Source organism: Natrix helvetica (genome assembly GCF_964273705.1).
Source record: "Natrix helvetica genome assembly, chromosome: 1".
Taxonomy (NCBI): domain Eukaryota; kingdom Metazoa; phylum Chordata; class Lepidosauria; order Squamata; family Natricidae; genus Natrix; species Natrix helvetica.
The window spans coordinates 146,456,579-146,470,199 of record NC_138548.1 but is presented as its reverse complement, the minus strand read 5'-3'; the positions used below and the strand labels follow the sequence as shown (position 1 = coordinate 146,470,199).

The 13,621-nt window shown below is 36.5% G+C and overlaps 1 protein-coding gene across 2 annotated transcripts in view; it reads right to left on the bottom strand.

Annotated features, from left to right (window-relative positions):
- Positions 1 to 3,362: 3,362 nt before the first annotated feature.
- Positions 3,363 to 13,621, bottom strand: part of KYNU (kynureninase) — a 121,593-nt gene continuing 111,334 nt past the window's right edge. For both annotated transcript variants that reach the window (XM_081935115.1, XM_081935116.1), the window contains exons 11-14: positions 9,437 to 9,489; positions 7,857 to 7,942; positions 4,755 to 4,985; positions 3,363 to 3,704 (exon numbers count right to left, since the gene is read on the bottom strand). In XM_081935115.1, the coding sequence (XP_081791241.1) occupies positions 3,561 to 3,704; positions 4,755 to 4,985; positions 7,857 to 7,942; positions 9,437 to 9,489 (514 nt within the window). In that variant the 3' untranslated portion in view covers positions 3,363 to 3,560. The remainder of the gene's footprint in view (positions 3,705 to 4,754; positions 4,986 to 7,856; positions 7,943 to 9,436; positions 9,490 to 13,621) is intronic.

Sequence of the window (13,621 nt, the reverse complement as noted above, 5' to 3'; positions counted from 1 at the left end):
CTGGCCAGCAGGAAAAGATGGTCATGACATTTCTTAATTTCCCAGAAGTAGAAACGTACATATCATGAACATACAGATGATCCCCCTCTCCAATGGTGGGATGCTGCCGGTTTAACAAACGGTTCAGTGAGCACGTGCTTCACCTAAAACGCTTGCACACAGCGTTGAAAATGGAGCATTTAGAAGCTCAGCTGCTTACCTTCAAGTCAACAACAGTAAGTAAAACAGCGAGGGGGAGAAAATCCACTGTGCCACATGATTGAGATGAGCTAGAAAGCAGGAATTAAAGGGCAGAATAGAGCAGGGACAGGGCCAACTGATTGTCGGAGCTACCAGGTCACCCGAACTGGTCTGAACCAGCTGAATACTACCTCTACCTCATTCCATGGTGATGGAAGACCTCGTCCAGCAGTCTCATGTTGATGTTAAAAAAGTAACCAAACATATGGTTGGCAAAATCTAAGTCCTTTCTACTACAATCCAGTAAGTCATTCATGACTGGCTTCTATTGAGATTGGTTTAGACCCGAGCGGTCAAACTCCCAGCGTCATGCGCTAGCCATGCCCATGCCCGGTTTAGCAAAGGAGGAAAAAGCTGTGATACATCATGTGATGACACAAGTTTCACAGCCCTGGTTTAGACCAATAAACACAATTTTTATGTGGTTAGATGGCTCCATTGATGAGAGGGCCACTTTTCAATTCTCCCTTCACTTTGATTGTACTTGGGTTTTTTATTATATTTATTATAGGTTTTCCTATTTGTATTCCTTTTAAAATTTATTTTTATCTATTGTCAGTACCACCACAATTGCTTTCAGCGAGGTGGGTAGCTATACATAAGTAAGTAAGTAAAGTTCCATTTCCTGCAAAAATATTGAGCTCTCAAATGGGAGCTTGCAAGAAAGGACATGGGATGTAGATTATAACTGTGTATAAATAAACCCAAATACTTCCACAACTATCTGCATGACCCACACCTCTAGCTACAAATACTTTCCAGCGCTGTGATGAATGTAGCCTTGAATGAAAACAGAGCTTCACTCAAAAAGGAAGGTTTTTGAATAGACTGGATGAGAGCAAGCAATGCAATCTGGTCATCGGTCATTCTCCCCCCCCTTCCATTTCTGGCATGCACAGCAGGCTTCCTTTACATATCTTTCTATTGCTTTTCTCCTTTTTGCTCTTCATGTGTTGTGTTAGCCAAAAAAAGATCCTTCCAAAACATTACAAAATTAAGTACAATACGGATCTTTATTTAAAATGTTGATGTTACACTGTGTTTAGTATGGAAAGAACTAAGCATTCAAGAAACATGGTGTGTTTTATTTTTATTTCAGAGATGTTAATTGACAGCTGTGGAAATGAAAGTTTGAAACTTTCATCATTTTGTTTCAGCTTTCCGGTAGTTTGGTTCTCATGAAATAATATGTAAAATGCTGACACCTAATGTTAACTTTGAGTATTATCGTAAGATGCATTCTGTAAAAAAGTTAATAGTAAAATCATTATGCTACAACTGATAGAAAAATACCCAGAATAAGCCATTGCTAATATTACAATATCAAGGAAATTAATTGAAATAGGGTATTATTTTGTCAGAACATCTTCTCAAAGCTAACAATAGCTAAACAAGTAAGTAAACTATAACACTAGAAGAATGTTTCATGTATGTGTTAATCACCATTCAATGGTGCTTTGCATTCCCAAGAAGTTGCCTTCTTTATGCCCCACTACTAAAAAAATGCTTTAATTTTAGAATCTGAGAACCACTACCTAGACATAAAACACTAGTTTCAGTTGCAAATATTCAGCAGCATTGGTGAGACATGAAGATAACATTGGCCAAAACCTAACATAGTCTGATATTCACCTGTCAGTCTTTATCACACTGGGGAAGGCAGCTTGTAATATAGGTCCTAACACAAGATGTAGCACAGAACAGCTTCCAGGTTAAATGAGGAAACCCAGCTGAAGTATGCATTAAGTCTCTCAAATATCAGTGCCCACCAAGCCCAGAAAACTGCTGTAGAAGCTCTATTCATTAATAATGCCTGAAGCATGATCAGAAATGTGTAGAACAATTCAAAGCAAAGTTTGTGTAGACAAGGAACAGTGAGTTGAACTTAAAAGAAAGGATAACCCGACTTAATATTAAGTAGAATGTTGTCAGGACTAGAAGCCATCTTTTACATTGGGCCTTCAGGCCTGCCACATTTTCTGCTGTGCAACAATGAGAGGGGGGATTATGGAGCATGGGAGATATATAGTCTAAATAACATTCCTTTCTCAGAGAGTCAAGGACATCCTGCCTTGCACCTAGAGGGGTGTGACTGGGAGGCATCTCCAGTTGGGACGGTTCCTGATTGGATCATGTGATGGACATGTGAGTGCTGGGCAGGAGGTGGACTTTCACTTGGGTGGGGAAAACCTGGAAGCTTTCAGATTTGGGTTTTCCCAGATGTGCCAATATGACATCTCTAATAAAATGGAACTTTGTGAGACAACTCAAGCCTCGGAGTCTTCTCGGGGTGTTACTTGGAACCCTGACAAATATTTTGATGAAGCAGCTTTTAAGTAGTGAAACAATTTCTCCAAAACAATGGTTGACTCTCCTCATTGGCAGTTTGCAATTGGGGATTAGATACCAATTAGTGGATTCCTACACTGAAGGAATCCAGACTTGTCAGGCACAAGGAATCAAAACAATTCCATGCGTAGGCCAAAGCAGTTTAGGTTGATCAGCAATTCATTTACAAGACTCTTACCAGACTGACTGCATTCCCTTGGGAAATAGCAGATAAAGGCATCAATAGTCTGGCCTCATTCATTTCCTCCCATTGAGCAATTCCATGCTGGAATGCCTTTTTATTCCTCCTTTTCTTTTAGGTGGTGATTCCACCATAACACCCTTCCAACTCATACATTCTATGAGTCTACAAACCCCTGTGAACGCTTACATACTGAATATGAAATGTTTAAGATATTAATTTACTTTGACAATTAATATTCTCCTTAATATAAGCCACAGATCAAATGTAAAATACATCATACCTAAAAGGTTATCAATAGCACTATTTTGACAACACCTTTAAGAACATATTTCAGTACTTGGAAAAGAGTTATGGTTCCTTCTGTATTTAAGTCAACGATATGAAGTTAATGAATTGCTAGCCATTCATGGTGACAGCACAAAGTGTCAAGAAGTTTCTACTCTTTATATGCAGGCTAAAGGTCCCTCCCAGGCAATGCAGAGAAAGGTGGCTGCTTGCCACTTAATGTGGACTGCTGTTTACACAGAAAAGTATCACACAAACAGGAATGATCAAAAGTCCTGTTCTGCATAATGATGTCACACAAAACTCCCAGTGGGAGAAAGCATGAGTTTTAATAAAAAGCACATTACAATCCAATATGAAAGTGAATTAATATTTGGTAGTAAAGTAATAGAATGTGGCCCAATCTGGAAGAAATCCCACCCATACCTCCAAACATGTTCAAAATCTCCAATGCATTTGGTCAGGAGAAGAGGATAAAGATATAGTTATATCATCAATAAGGTCAGGAAAGTGACTTTGAATTTGCAGTCTGCTTTGCAGCTGCAATTGCAGATCCTAAGATTTCAATGAAGTTGTGCACATCCTGGAAAGTATTGTAGAGAGGAACTGGGGTTACCCGGAGAGCATCAGGTTCCCGCATGTCGCACTGCAAAACACCAAGATAAATATTCCACAAATTGAATTCCTTTGTGTTGGTTTGTCAAAGTGAAAATACAAAAAATCACATGTGTAACATTTGTGTATTTTGTTAGAATAATAAGTAGCCACCATACTTTCCTCCAAACCTTTCACCCTGCAATGTGGAAGAACACAATGACAAATCATTTTCATATTGTTTTCAAGACAATTAGATGATTTGCGCTAGGATTTCAAAGTTTTCAAAAACCCTTATCTTTAGAGTGTCTTTCCAATCATTCCTTTATTCTTGGGTGGAATGATAATCCTAGTGAACCTCTCATCTTTTCCTTTAGTCACAAAACTAGAAACATAATACTCTAATAAGTCTCAAAATTCTAAGGTATTAGAAACAGGTTTGTCTTTCCATTGGTGGAAGGAACCAAAATCCACCAGACCACAATTTTCCTTTCACACAAGGTTCACAAAAGCTGCATTATAAAATTATACAGCATAATTTTCTGGAAACATTTTCTTTGGGTAGTGATTTGAAGGAATTGTTTAATATGATTAAAAAACAAAGTATTTTAAAGAAGAAAAGAAGGAAATCAACCAACCAACCAAGATTTAGACGAGGAGTGTTCAATGTTGGCAACTTTGAAGACCTCTGTGGACTTCAACTTCCACCATTGCTGGCTCCTGCTTTAGACTATTTAATGCTATTGTATATCCACCTCCACCTTTATGCTACCCAGTTCCAATTTTCCAAAAATTGTTGCATATTTATTTCAGGCATCTGTAGCTTAGCCTTGGCCATAATTATATGAGGTATGAAAAGTTTCAAGTGATCCTTCCACTGCGATGACCCATAAATGCTAGTGCATCTCACCTATTCTACTTTCTGTTCCCTGAAACTACAAGGTCAACACTCAATATTTATGAACTGTGAAATGCTACTTTAAACTTTATTTTGTTTTGATTATTCTACCCTGGATATTATAATGCCAATGTTATTCTAAAATTAATATGGCACTCCCATAAAAGCATTTTGAAGTTTCCAACATAAATCTAGGTTACTTACAGTAACTCCTCGTTTTTCCAGTTCTTTAAACACATCTTTGACTGGAACAGAGAAAAGTAAGGTGAGCTGGCATCCTCTTTTTTCAGGGTGGGATGGTGTGATCATTTTTATAAGGGGCTTCTCAGGGTCATTTCTATCTTTGCTGTAATGGTGTTTTATCAAATACTCCAAGTAGCCAGTAAGAAGCATGGATTTCCTTCTCAGGCGCTTCATTGTAGTTTGAGCAAAGATCTAATTAAAACAAACAAGCAAACAAAAACATAATTGCTGCATGAAAGAACATTCCTTTCTCTACAAAGACAGTCTAAAATGAACCATTTCAACCACACAATACTCTACTTTGATTTATTGCCAACATTTATTTGATCACTAGCAAGATCATGTTAGTAGGAAAACCCAAAAGCTGAAGTTTCCCAAAGTTATAGCTAACCCATTTCTTTTATATTCTCCCCATATTGTAATGACATTTCAGACATATTAAGCAATCAGTTCCCTAAGATCCCTTCCATTCACTGCCAACACCATGTACTGTAGCAAATATACTTGAAAATTATCTTTTGCTACTTAATTACATACACACTATGTTCTAAGTACCGTTCTTCTCCGCTTCTGTACGTTGTGTTTCAAGGATGATCAGACATTCCCAAGAAAGGAACAGCATAAAGCTACAACTGTTTCCCAGGGATAGTAGGTCTTGTAGGAAATATGTGGATTGGGAGCATGAGGCCCCCTTTGTTAACATGATGCCACTGGGAACAAATATTTACAACTTTCATGTACAGGGACTTGAGGAGAGAAAAGGATTTAAAAAAATACTACTTGCCAGGGTGGGGAAGGCCACAGAAGTCATCTCATATTGCAGAAACTTTAAGAAAATGATTTGCTGTAGACCCTTCCCAGCTGGAGTTACACTTATAAAGATTTTGTAGAGGAAATATATAGATGAAGAAAAACGTTTCCATCGCAAATGTTCTTTCCCTGTGAAAGGAAAACTGCCTTTGTTGTGCGTTAACCCTGGCCTTGTTCAGCTGTTTCTTTATAAACTGTACCTTCTGCTTAATGTACCCCTGTGCAAGATGGCAGACCATTTCGTAAGTGTCATCTTTTGCCAGAGACCATCTATTTCACTGTACTACAGCAATTAGCACAAGGGAATCCTGACTGTGCCAAAAGTGTAATGCAAACACAAAAAGGGAAGTTCGTAGAAACTGATGTGCTCTTCCTGCCTTTGACCCCCTGCAGTGGGCTAAATGACAGATCCCCCACCCTCATTTGTAAGCACCATCTGGGTCAGAGCAGTATCATCTCTAAGGTCATATAAAGTTTACAAAATACCAAAGATGTTTTAAGGGTAAAACAAATTAATTGCTAAACAGAACGAATAAATGCATGAATAAATAAATGCACACTCTCACTCACACCCTCTCGCATACAATACACTGCCATATCCCCTTGGCATTTCTTAATACAGAATTTTAAATCTTAATGTTTTCAAATAAAACTCTCTAGGTTATTAGTAATTCTGTGATTGATTTTGTTTTGTTTTGTTTTACTGGCAATGCAATTTAGGAGGGGAAAATATAGCTTGGTTTTCACTTCCAAAATGTCCCCAAGTGAGACTTCGGCAGCCTGAGATGAATAAAAATATGTGTGAATATCAAAGGATATGGATGGCTGTCAAATAGCATTTTTCAAAGATATACACACTACATTAGCTTCTGATAGAAATCAGTATGTAAGTAGCAAATTATGAATCAACACCCATTATATTAGGTTTCCCAAAAGATTGCTAATTGTTTTCTACAAAGCAACTAAGTGAAGACATGCGAGGTACATTAGATCTTCTGTTCACAGAAACGAGACTTGATATATTAAATTCTATGTTATTCTATTCTTTGAAAAAATCACTGATTTGTAAATTGGCAGTGAATAATATTCCAGGATATATTGCTTCTCAGTTTTTCTATGAAATTTGGAGATTTTACTTGGGGTTAAAACTCTGGTTCCTTTATGTGATGCTTGCTTCAGCATTCTGTGCAACAATTCACGGGACTGACTGATAAAAACTTTATAACAATGAAGCCTTCTGCTGACAGACATTTAGTTTTCCCTAGCTTCAACTGATAAATTAAGAAAGAAATTAAAATTTGAAAAATTATAGTGGAATATATTTACTTATTTACTTCTTGAATTTAGAATCCCTTGGCTCCTATTGACTCCAGGACATGTTCAGTTTAAAACAAATAAGAAGAAGAAGAAACAAATCATGGATGTGCTGATGAGAAAAAGCATACAAACCAACAAGAATATACTCTTTCTCAGAACACCTATCCATATTTTCCAAAGAAAAGATTCCGTCCCTATAATATTACAAATATAATATATTTGATGTAGCTTTGTTCTAAGAAATAGAATTACCAATAAGAGCAATCTTTACATTTATAATGATGGTAAAATCTGGCTCTTCTGTAGAGTAGCTTCATAGCATAATCTCTTTTGGTATGTATGCTTTTCCTTATCTGGACATACGTCCATGATTTCTTTCTTAGGTTTTATAGTTACTTGCTTTTAAAGTGAAAGCCTCTTAAGAATCAATAGGAGCCAGGGGGCTCTAGATTAAATAAAAGAACTAAATAAGGAAATACATTCCCATATAGGCTTGCACATTTTAATTTCTTTCTTAATTTATTAATTGATGCTAGGGAAAAATAAATGTGGATCAGCAAAAAGCTTCATTGTTATGAAGTTTTTCTTAGTTACTCTGATGGTTGGCTCAGCTCGAAGTTACATGGTGCCTTTTCGGTCTTACTACCTTCTTGATTTTTGCACCAAAATATAAATTTAGAGGAGCAATGTTCATATTTTAGTTACACAATGTATTAATTCAATTAATTAATTTATTGCACATTTCCAAAGCCTTCCTGTCTTCTGTCTGATTCAATTAACACTGAGTACTGAAGTACCACCATAACAGATTTTCCAAAGCATTCATCTTTGGACAGATTTTTCATTTTACTGCCATCAAGAAGGAATATTGCCTACTGAAACATTTTTTCTTTTCTTTGTTTCGCTGTCTTCTGATAGCAGAAAATAATTACTCACCTCTAAGCTTGCGTGAAGAGCACAGACCAATAAGATGGAAGGATTGGATAAACGAAATCCATTGATTCCAGGGCTGAGTTGCAATTCTGTAACAATAATAAGTTGGGTGAGGAATCTGGTTATATATAGAGAGGTATATGGAGAGATATTAGGCTGCATTCAATATTATATGAAAGTCCTCTCTTGCAGAGAGCTTTCTCCAGGCCTTCCAAATCCAGTTTGATGGTAATCAAACAATTGATGTCAACCATTTTCAATATTTTTAATGCAAAAAGAAAATTAGCTATCAATTTTTTAGATCTTTTCAACATAATACCAAATAAACCTCATAAATTTGATTTAATACTATTAAAGTTGCAATAAACAGGCATTTAAAAAAACATTTGACACTAATCTCTGAAGAAATGATCATTTTTAAAAATAATCAAGGAGTAAAAACTTAAAACAAATATTTTTTTCCAATTATTTTGAGGACAGCACAATTAAAGGGGAACACTTATAAAAAGCAATAAAGCATTAGTATTAGTTAGTTTAGTGCCCCAAACCAACTCTTATTATGTGATATAGCAAATCCAAGTACATTTTAAATGCATAAAAAAGAGCATAAACAAAATATCAACATTACAGCACTAATCAAAATTAAACAAAAACAGGCTGCTAAATGACAGGGACATAATAAAGCCAAATAAATACTATCAAAATTTGGAATTTCCACACAGCAACCAATGTTTTCTTCCTGTTAATGCCAAAATAGTTGAAGCCATTAATTTATCTTATCTTTATATTAAAAATGCTGGGTTTTTTCCTTTGACATTTTGGTGTTTGTTTGCTTTTTAAATTCCCAGGCAATGTTCCCCTACATGATTTCTCTCTTCTGCTCTCTTTTTCTTTTTCTATCTATTGTTGCGACATTAGAGCAACATAAGAAAGATGATGCCAAATGAGGCCTTTACAAATCATCTGTATAAAGTTGGACATTTTGTCTCCGGACTCTTTTGAGGTTTTAATTTCAGGTTGGAATGGAAACATTTCTCTGTACTGAAAGAATCTTTGCTATTATTTTGCAGCAATTTTATTACTTTTGATGCCGTTTATATGTCACCGTGAAAGACCGAAATTGGTGAATGTCGACATTCACCGGTGAATGTTGGTGAATGTCGACATTCACCGGTGAATGTCGACACATACCAATTTCGGTCTTTCATGGTGACATATATAACGAGTCAGCGTAACACTTTACTTTTGCTTTTCAATTCGCGGTCCTGGAAACTACTCGTTCTAACCGCGCAGGATCGCAGTTTTTTTTTAAAAAAAGTCCGCGAATAGAAGACGCTTAAAAGGAAGCGAGGAGCCGAGGTATTAGGGTAAGGGTATTAGGGTAAGGGTGTCGAGAGGATAAGGACATACACCAAGCGACTATGTGAATGTCGACATTCACAGGTGAATGTCGACATTCACCAGATTTCGGACTTTCATTCACCGGTGAATGTCGACATTCACCAGATTTCGGACTTTCACAGTAACATATATACTTTCAACTCCCCACCCTCCATTTAAAAGAGAAGGAGAAATATACATACTGTTTTCCATGAGAAACCTGGTTTTGTAGTCATGACCCCACCATCCTATTAAACTGGGGAGGGGATGATGATAAAGGGCCAGGGAAAAAGAAATGACAAGGATTAGTGACACAATACAAATATTTTTTTCACAGACATTTTCTAACAAGATGTATGAAGAATAAGTGAATGGTATGTGGAATCTTTTTGATTTTGAGTACTCCTGTAGATGTTCTAGATAAAACCGTTTTTCAGAATATTTTCACAATATAGAATAAAGATAGATCATAAAGTAATTACAAATCTATAAAGCATAGGTTGGAAGAAACTGATAATGCTTTCTTAGATTCTTGAGAGAGTCATAGGCCTTAGTACTATGTCCACAATAATCAATGGACACAGGAAGTCATCGACTTGCAACCACAATTGGGACTGGAATTCTGGTCGCTAAGTGATGTAGTCATTAACCAAGTCATTTTATTGTGGTTGTTAAACAAATCACCATGGTCATTAAGCAACTATGTCTTGTTAATTGACTTTGCTTGCCAGGTTGGCTGGGAAAGTCACATATTGTGATCCAATGACTACAAGATGCTGCAATATCATAAATGTGAGCTGGTCACCAAGCCCTGAATTGTGATCCTGTGACTTTAGAGGTGGTATGATAGTCACAATTTCATGAACAGGTCATGTCACTTTTCTTAAAAAAAAAAGTTGTATGTTGAGAACTACCTTTAATGCTACCTGAACTCATGGGATGTAGATCTTTATGCCAAGAAGCTGAAGAAACTTCTTGGAGGAGAAGTGAAACGTCTTCAAAAGAAAACCCAGAAAATCCAGTTGCCCCTTGAAAAAGCACATTTGAAACTTTCTTCTAAAAGTTCTGTCTGTGTTTGCATATAACTGGACTGAGGCAGGCATCCAGCAGAAAGAGATGCGAAAAGAAAGAGAAAAGCAGGTAATAGATGGTTTTTTCCACATTTTCTTCCATAAAGAGCACAGGGCATGAATACATTATCCTTATGACAGTTTTCTCAAAACAATCCATTAGGAGTCTTCGGGAAACTTGAAAACTAAACAAAAAGTTTCAGGAGTTATATTTTATGGCAACCCTAATTATCCTTCATGGTAATTCTGCCCCTAACTTGGTCTAAATATGGAAAGTGCTGCATTTGAACTTCTGAGGTATAACTTCCAATGTTATAGCCAGTTATCCTTAGTGGTTCACTTGGGTCTAATTTACCACCATCCTAATGGCCTATATAAATATTGATGACTTAGGAGGGGGCTGCAAAATTTGAACTCTAAAAGCGTATTGGTTTTGCATAGGGGTGAGGGAAACATAAAATTAGCCTTGATACTGCTTCTCACAAATGACAAGCCTGTTAAGAATCAAAAATAGCCAAGGTGTTAAAGACTACTTGCAATAGGGTTTTATAAATATATAAAACAAGAAGCATTAAAATTATACAGGACAATGCTACAGGAAAATTTACTGGAAAATTTGAGAGCAAGTGGTGTGGTGAGAATTCAACATCAGCTTGAATGGGAGGATCCCCCCCCGACATTAGAACTACCACTGACTTCCGTTCCTTCCGTCAAAAATTAAAGACTCACCTGTTTCGATTAGCTGGCCTGGCACATTCTTAGTTTTTACCTCCCGATGGATATATTTTAATGGGTAATTTTGGGTAATATTTTAACTCTTGGGTTATTAGAGTTTTTAATGTACTATATTTATTATTCTATATACAGTCTTGCAACCTCCTCCACCTACATATTTAATTATTTAACTGTTTTATGTATGTATTTTATAACGCATTTTAGTGACTGTACACCGCCCCGAGTCCCTTTCGGGAGAGGGGGCGGTCTATAAATACGAATAATAATAATATGACCAAGCTACTTGTTGCTTTGCAGAAGAGATAAACCACTGAAGCTTTCACATACCTTATTGAACCCTCAGAATTTACTCTGATTGTTACAAAATTCAACTACGTGCTTTCCTAAACAAAGAACTAAAACTAGAGGGGTATAAGCTCTAAAGAAAATTAAGTGTATCTTTTTTTTTAAAAAAAGGGGGGGGAGTCTTTCCCCAACCTGGAAATATGGTCCTGCCCATGAATGATATAGTCTCTCTCTTGTGTTCTGCAAATACAATTGGTAGGTGGCTCACATTAAGTGTGCTCCTGGATACCAGATAATTTTCCATTCCTGAAATTCTGCATTTTCATAACTTCCTTTTATGCCAGAGACAGCATGTGAGGACTAATAGTTAGTAAACTGCATTATGCATTTAGTACTTACAAGTCTCAAAAAACCCTAATGCGCCAGGATATAGAAAAAAGGCTAAGAAGAAAGTTACTTTCCATCTTTTCTCTGTGCTATTATTTCATGCAAATATATAGATTCAGAAAGTTATGAAGGAATTTAGGGGCTGCAGTGATGAGTTGAAGGAAAGCCAGGTTCATTTTTTGCTCAAGGTTGTAAAGTTGAACTTCCTTTTGAGTCAGGTCTGTATTCCTAAACATACGCTTACAGATTTTGCCAGATTTATAATAGCCATTGATGCTGACTGATGAATTAACACAGAGAGGGAGAGAGAGAGAGACAGAGACAAACAGAGAGACATTTTAAATATAATTCTGACAGATAAATTTCAATGGGATTCTGAATTATGGCATTAAGGGTTTGCAGTTTTTCAGATTCTGTGTAATTTAAGATTGATAGATGACCTATCAGCAAGGCACTTGATGTACAAAGTGCATTAAATTTTACTATCAAAACATCAAACTTCTAGCATCCTGCATTTCTTCCTCATTCCTCTGTATAATTAGTTTGGTGTGGTTTTATGTTTGTTATTATTTCAAAATGCCAATTTTATATTGTTCTTTTATTCTAGGTAATTTAAATACGTTTGTTTTAATTTGGCTAATTGTAATTTCAACTTTTAAGGAACTGCCCTAGTAAAGTGCGAAGAGTGCGTCTTAAGGGCCATTATTATATAAGGAAAAAAGAAAGCCCTATATACCTTTGCCAGAAAGGCAGGATATAAATCATAAAAATGCAATGATTATAGATAACCCCTGAGGATAGTTACACAGTTCCTTGCCCAACATCAAGGCAGAGGAGACACAAACACGGAAATTGTGAAACGTATTTCAGAGGCCCGGTTTTTACCTTCCGAGTATGCTCCCTTTTGCAACTCAAGAGATGAGAAAAAGGAAGATTTTGAAGACTCTCAAGCTCATGCCCACAAGGGCAATATCTCTCTCCCTTTGCTTTCAAGCAGAGTTACTCTAAGGAGCAATCCCATCCAGGTGGTTTTTTTTTTTTAAATTTTTATACTTAGTTCAGTTTTCCCTTCATATCTGTGTGATTAGAATAAAACATTGGGTATTCAAAACTTGACTTGTTTCGTTTGTAGTTGCATTAATGATGCTGGAGTGTGGGATGTAATGATTGCTGTGTGTAAGTGGTATAGACATCAAAGGAGACCCGGTTTAAAGAAGAGAAAGGAAGAAAGACCCCCGCCCCCTGCATCCTTCGGCCCAGGCTGCTGAATAACAGATGAGCACACTACACATTTATAATTTATAACCTGAAAAATCATGGGGTAAATTTGTGTTCCACAGAGGGAAGAAAACACATCCTTTCCACACTCGGTACTTGTTTATCTCTCTCTTTAAAAAAGAAAGAAAGAAAGTGAAAGACATAGGGATTTGCATGATGTCTTCCAAGTCAGACAGATGATCTGTAAAAGGTACCATCATAGGATTTTAAGTGGCTGGCCATTTCTCACCATCTTTCCAATTCAATTGTAGTGCACATACATTTCCCCCCCTCTCTTTTCCCTTTTAACCTGTTTCCTAATTTTAATCCACACTGCACAACTATTCTAACAATACAAGGAGAAAAATATCCTGTGAAAGTATCTATGTCGTACATACCCTTTGAATGGAGTATTTAGCATTAAAATATTAGACGCTGTTAGGCATCTTGTGGCTAATGATTAGTCACGTGGTTATACGGACTATGTATCTGTAAGAATTTAAATGTCAAGTTTCATTTCATTTCTTATTGCTAAGGTACAAGATCCACACTATATTCTTCCCTTGCCCTTTTCAGCTACGTGCAACTGCTGTCTAATTATCAATCCTATTCTATTTACGGATGGAACTGCTAGCAGACTGTTATCATAGTATA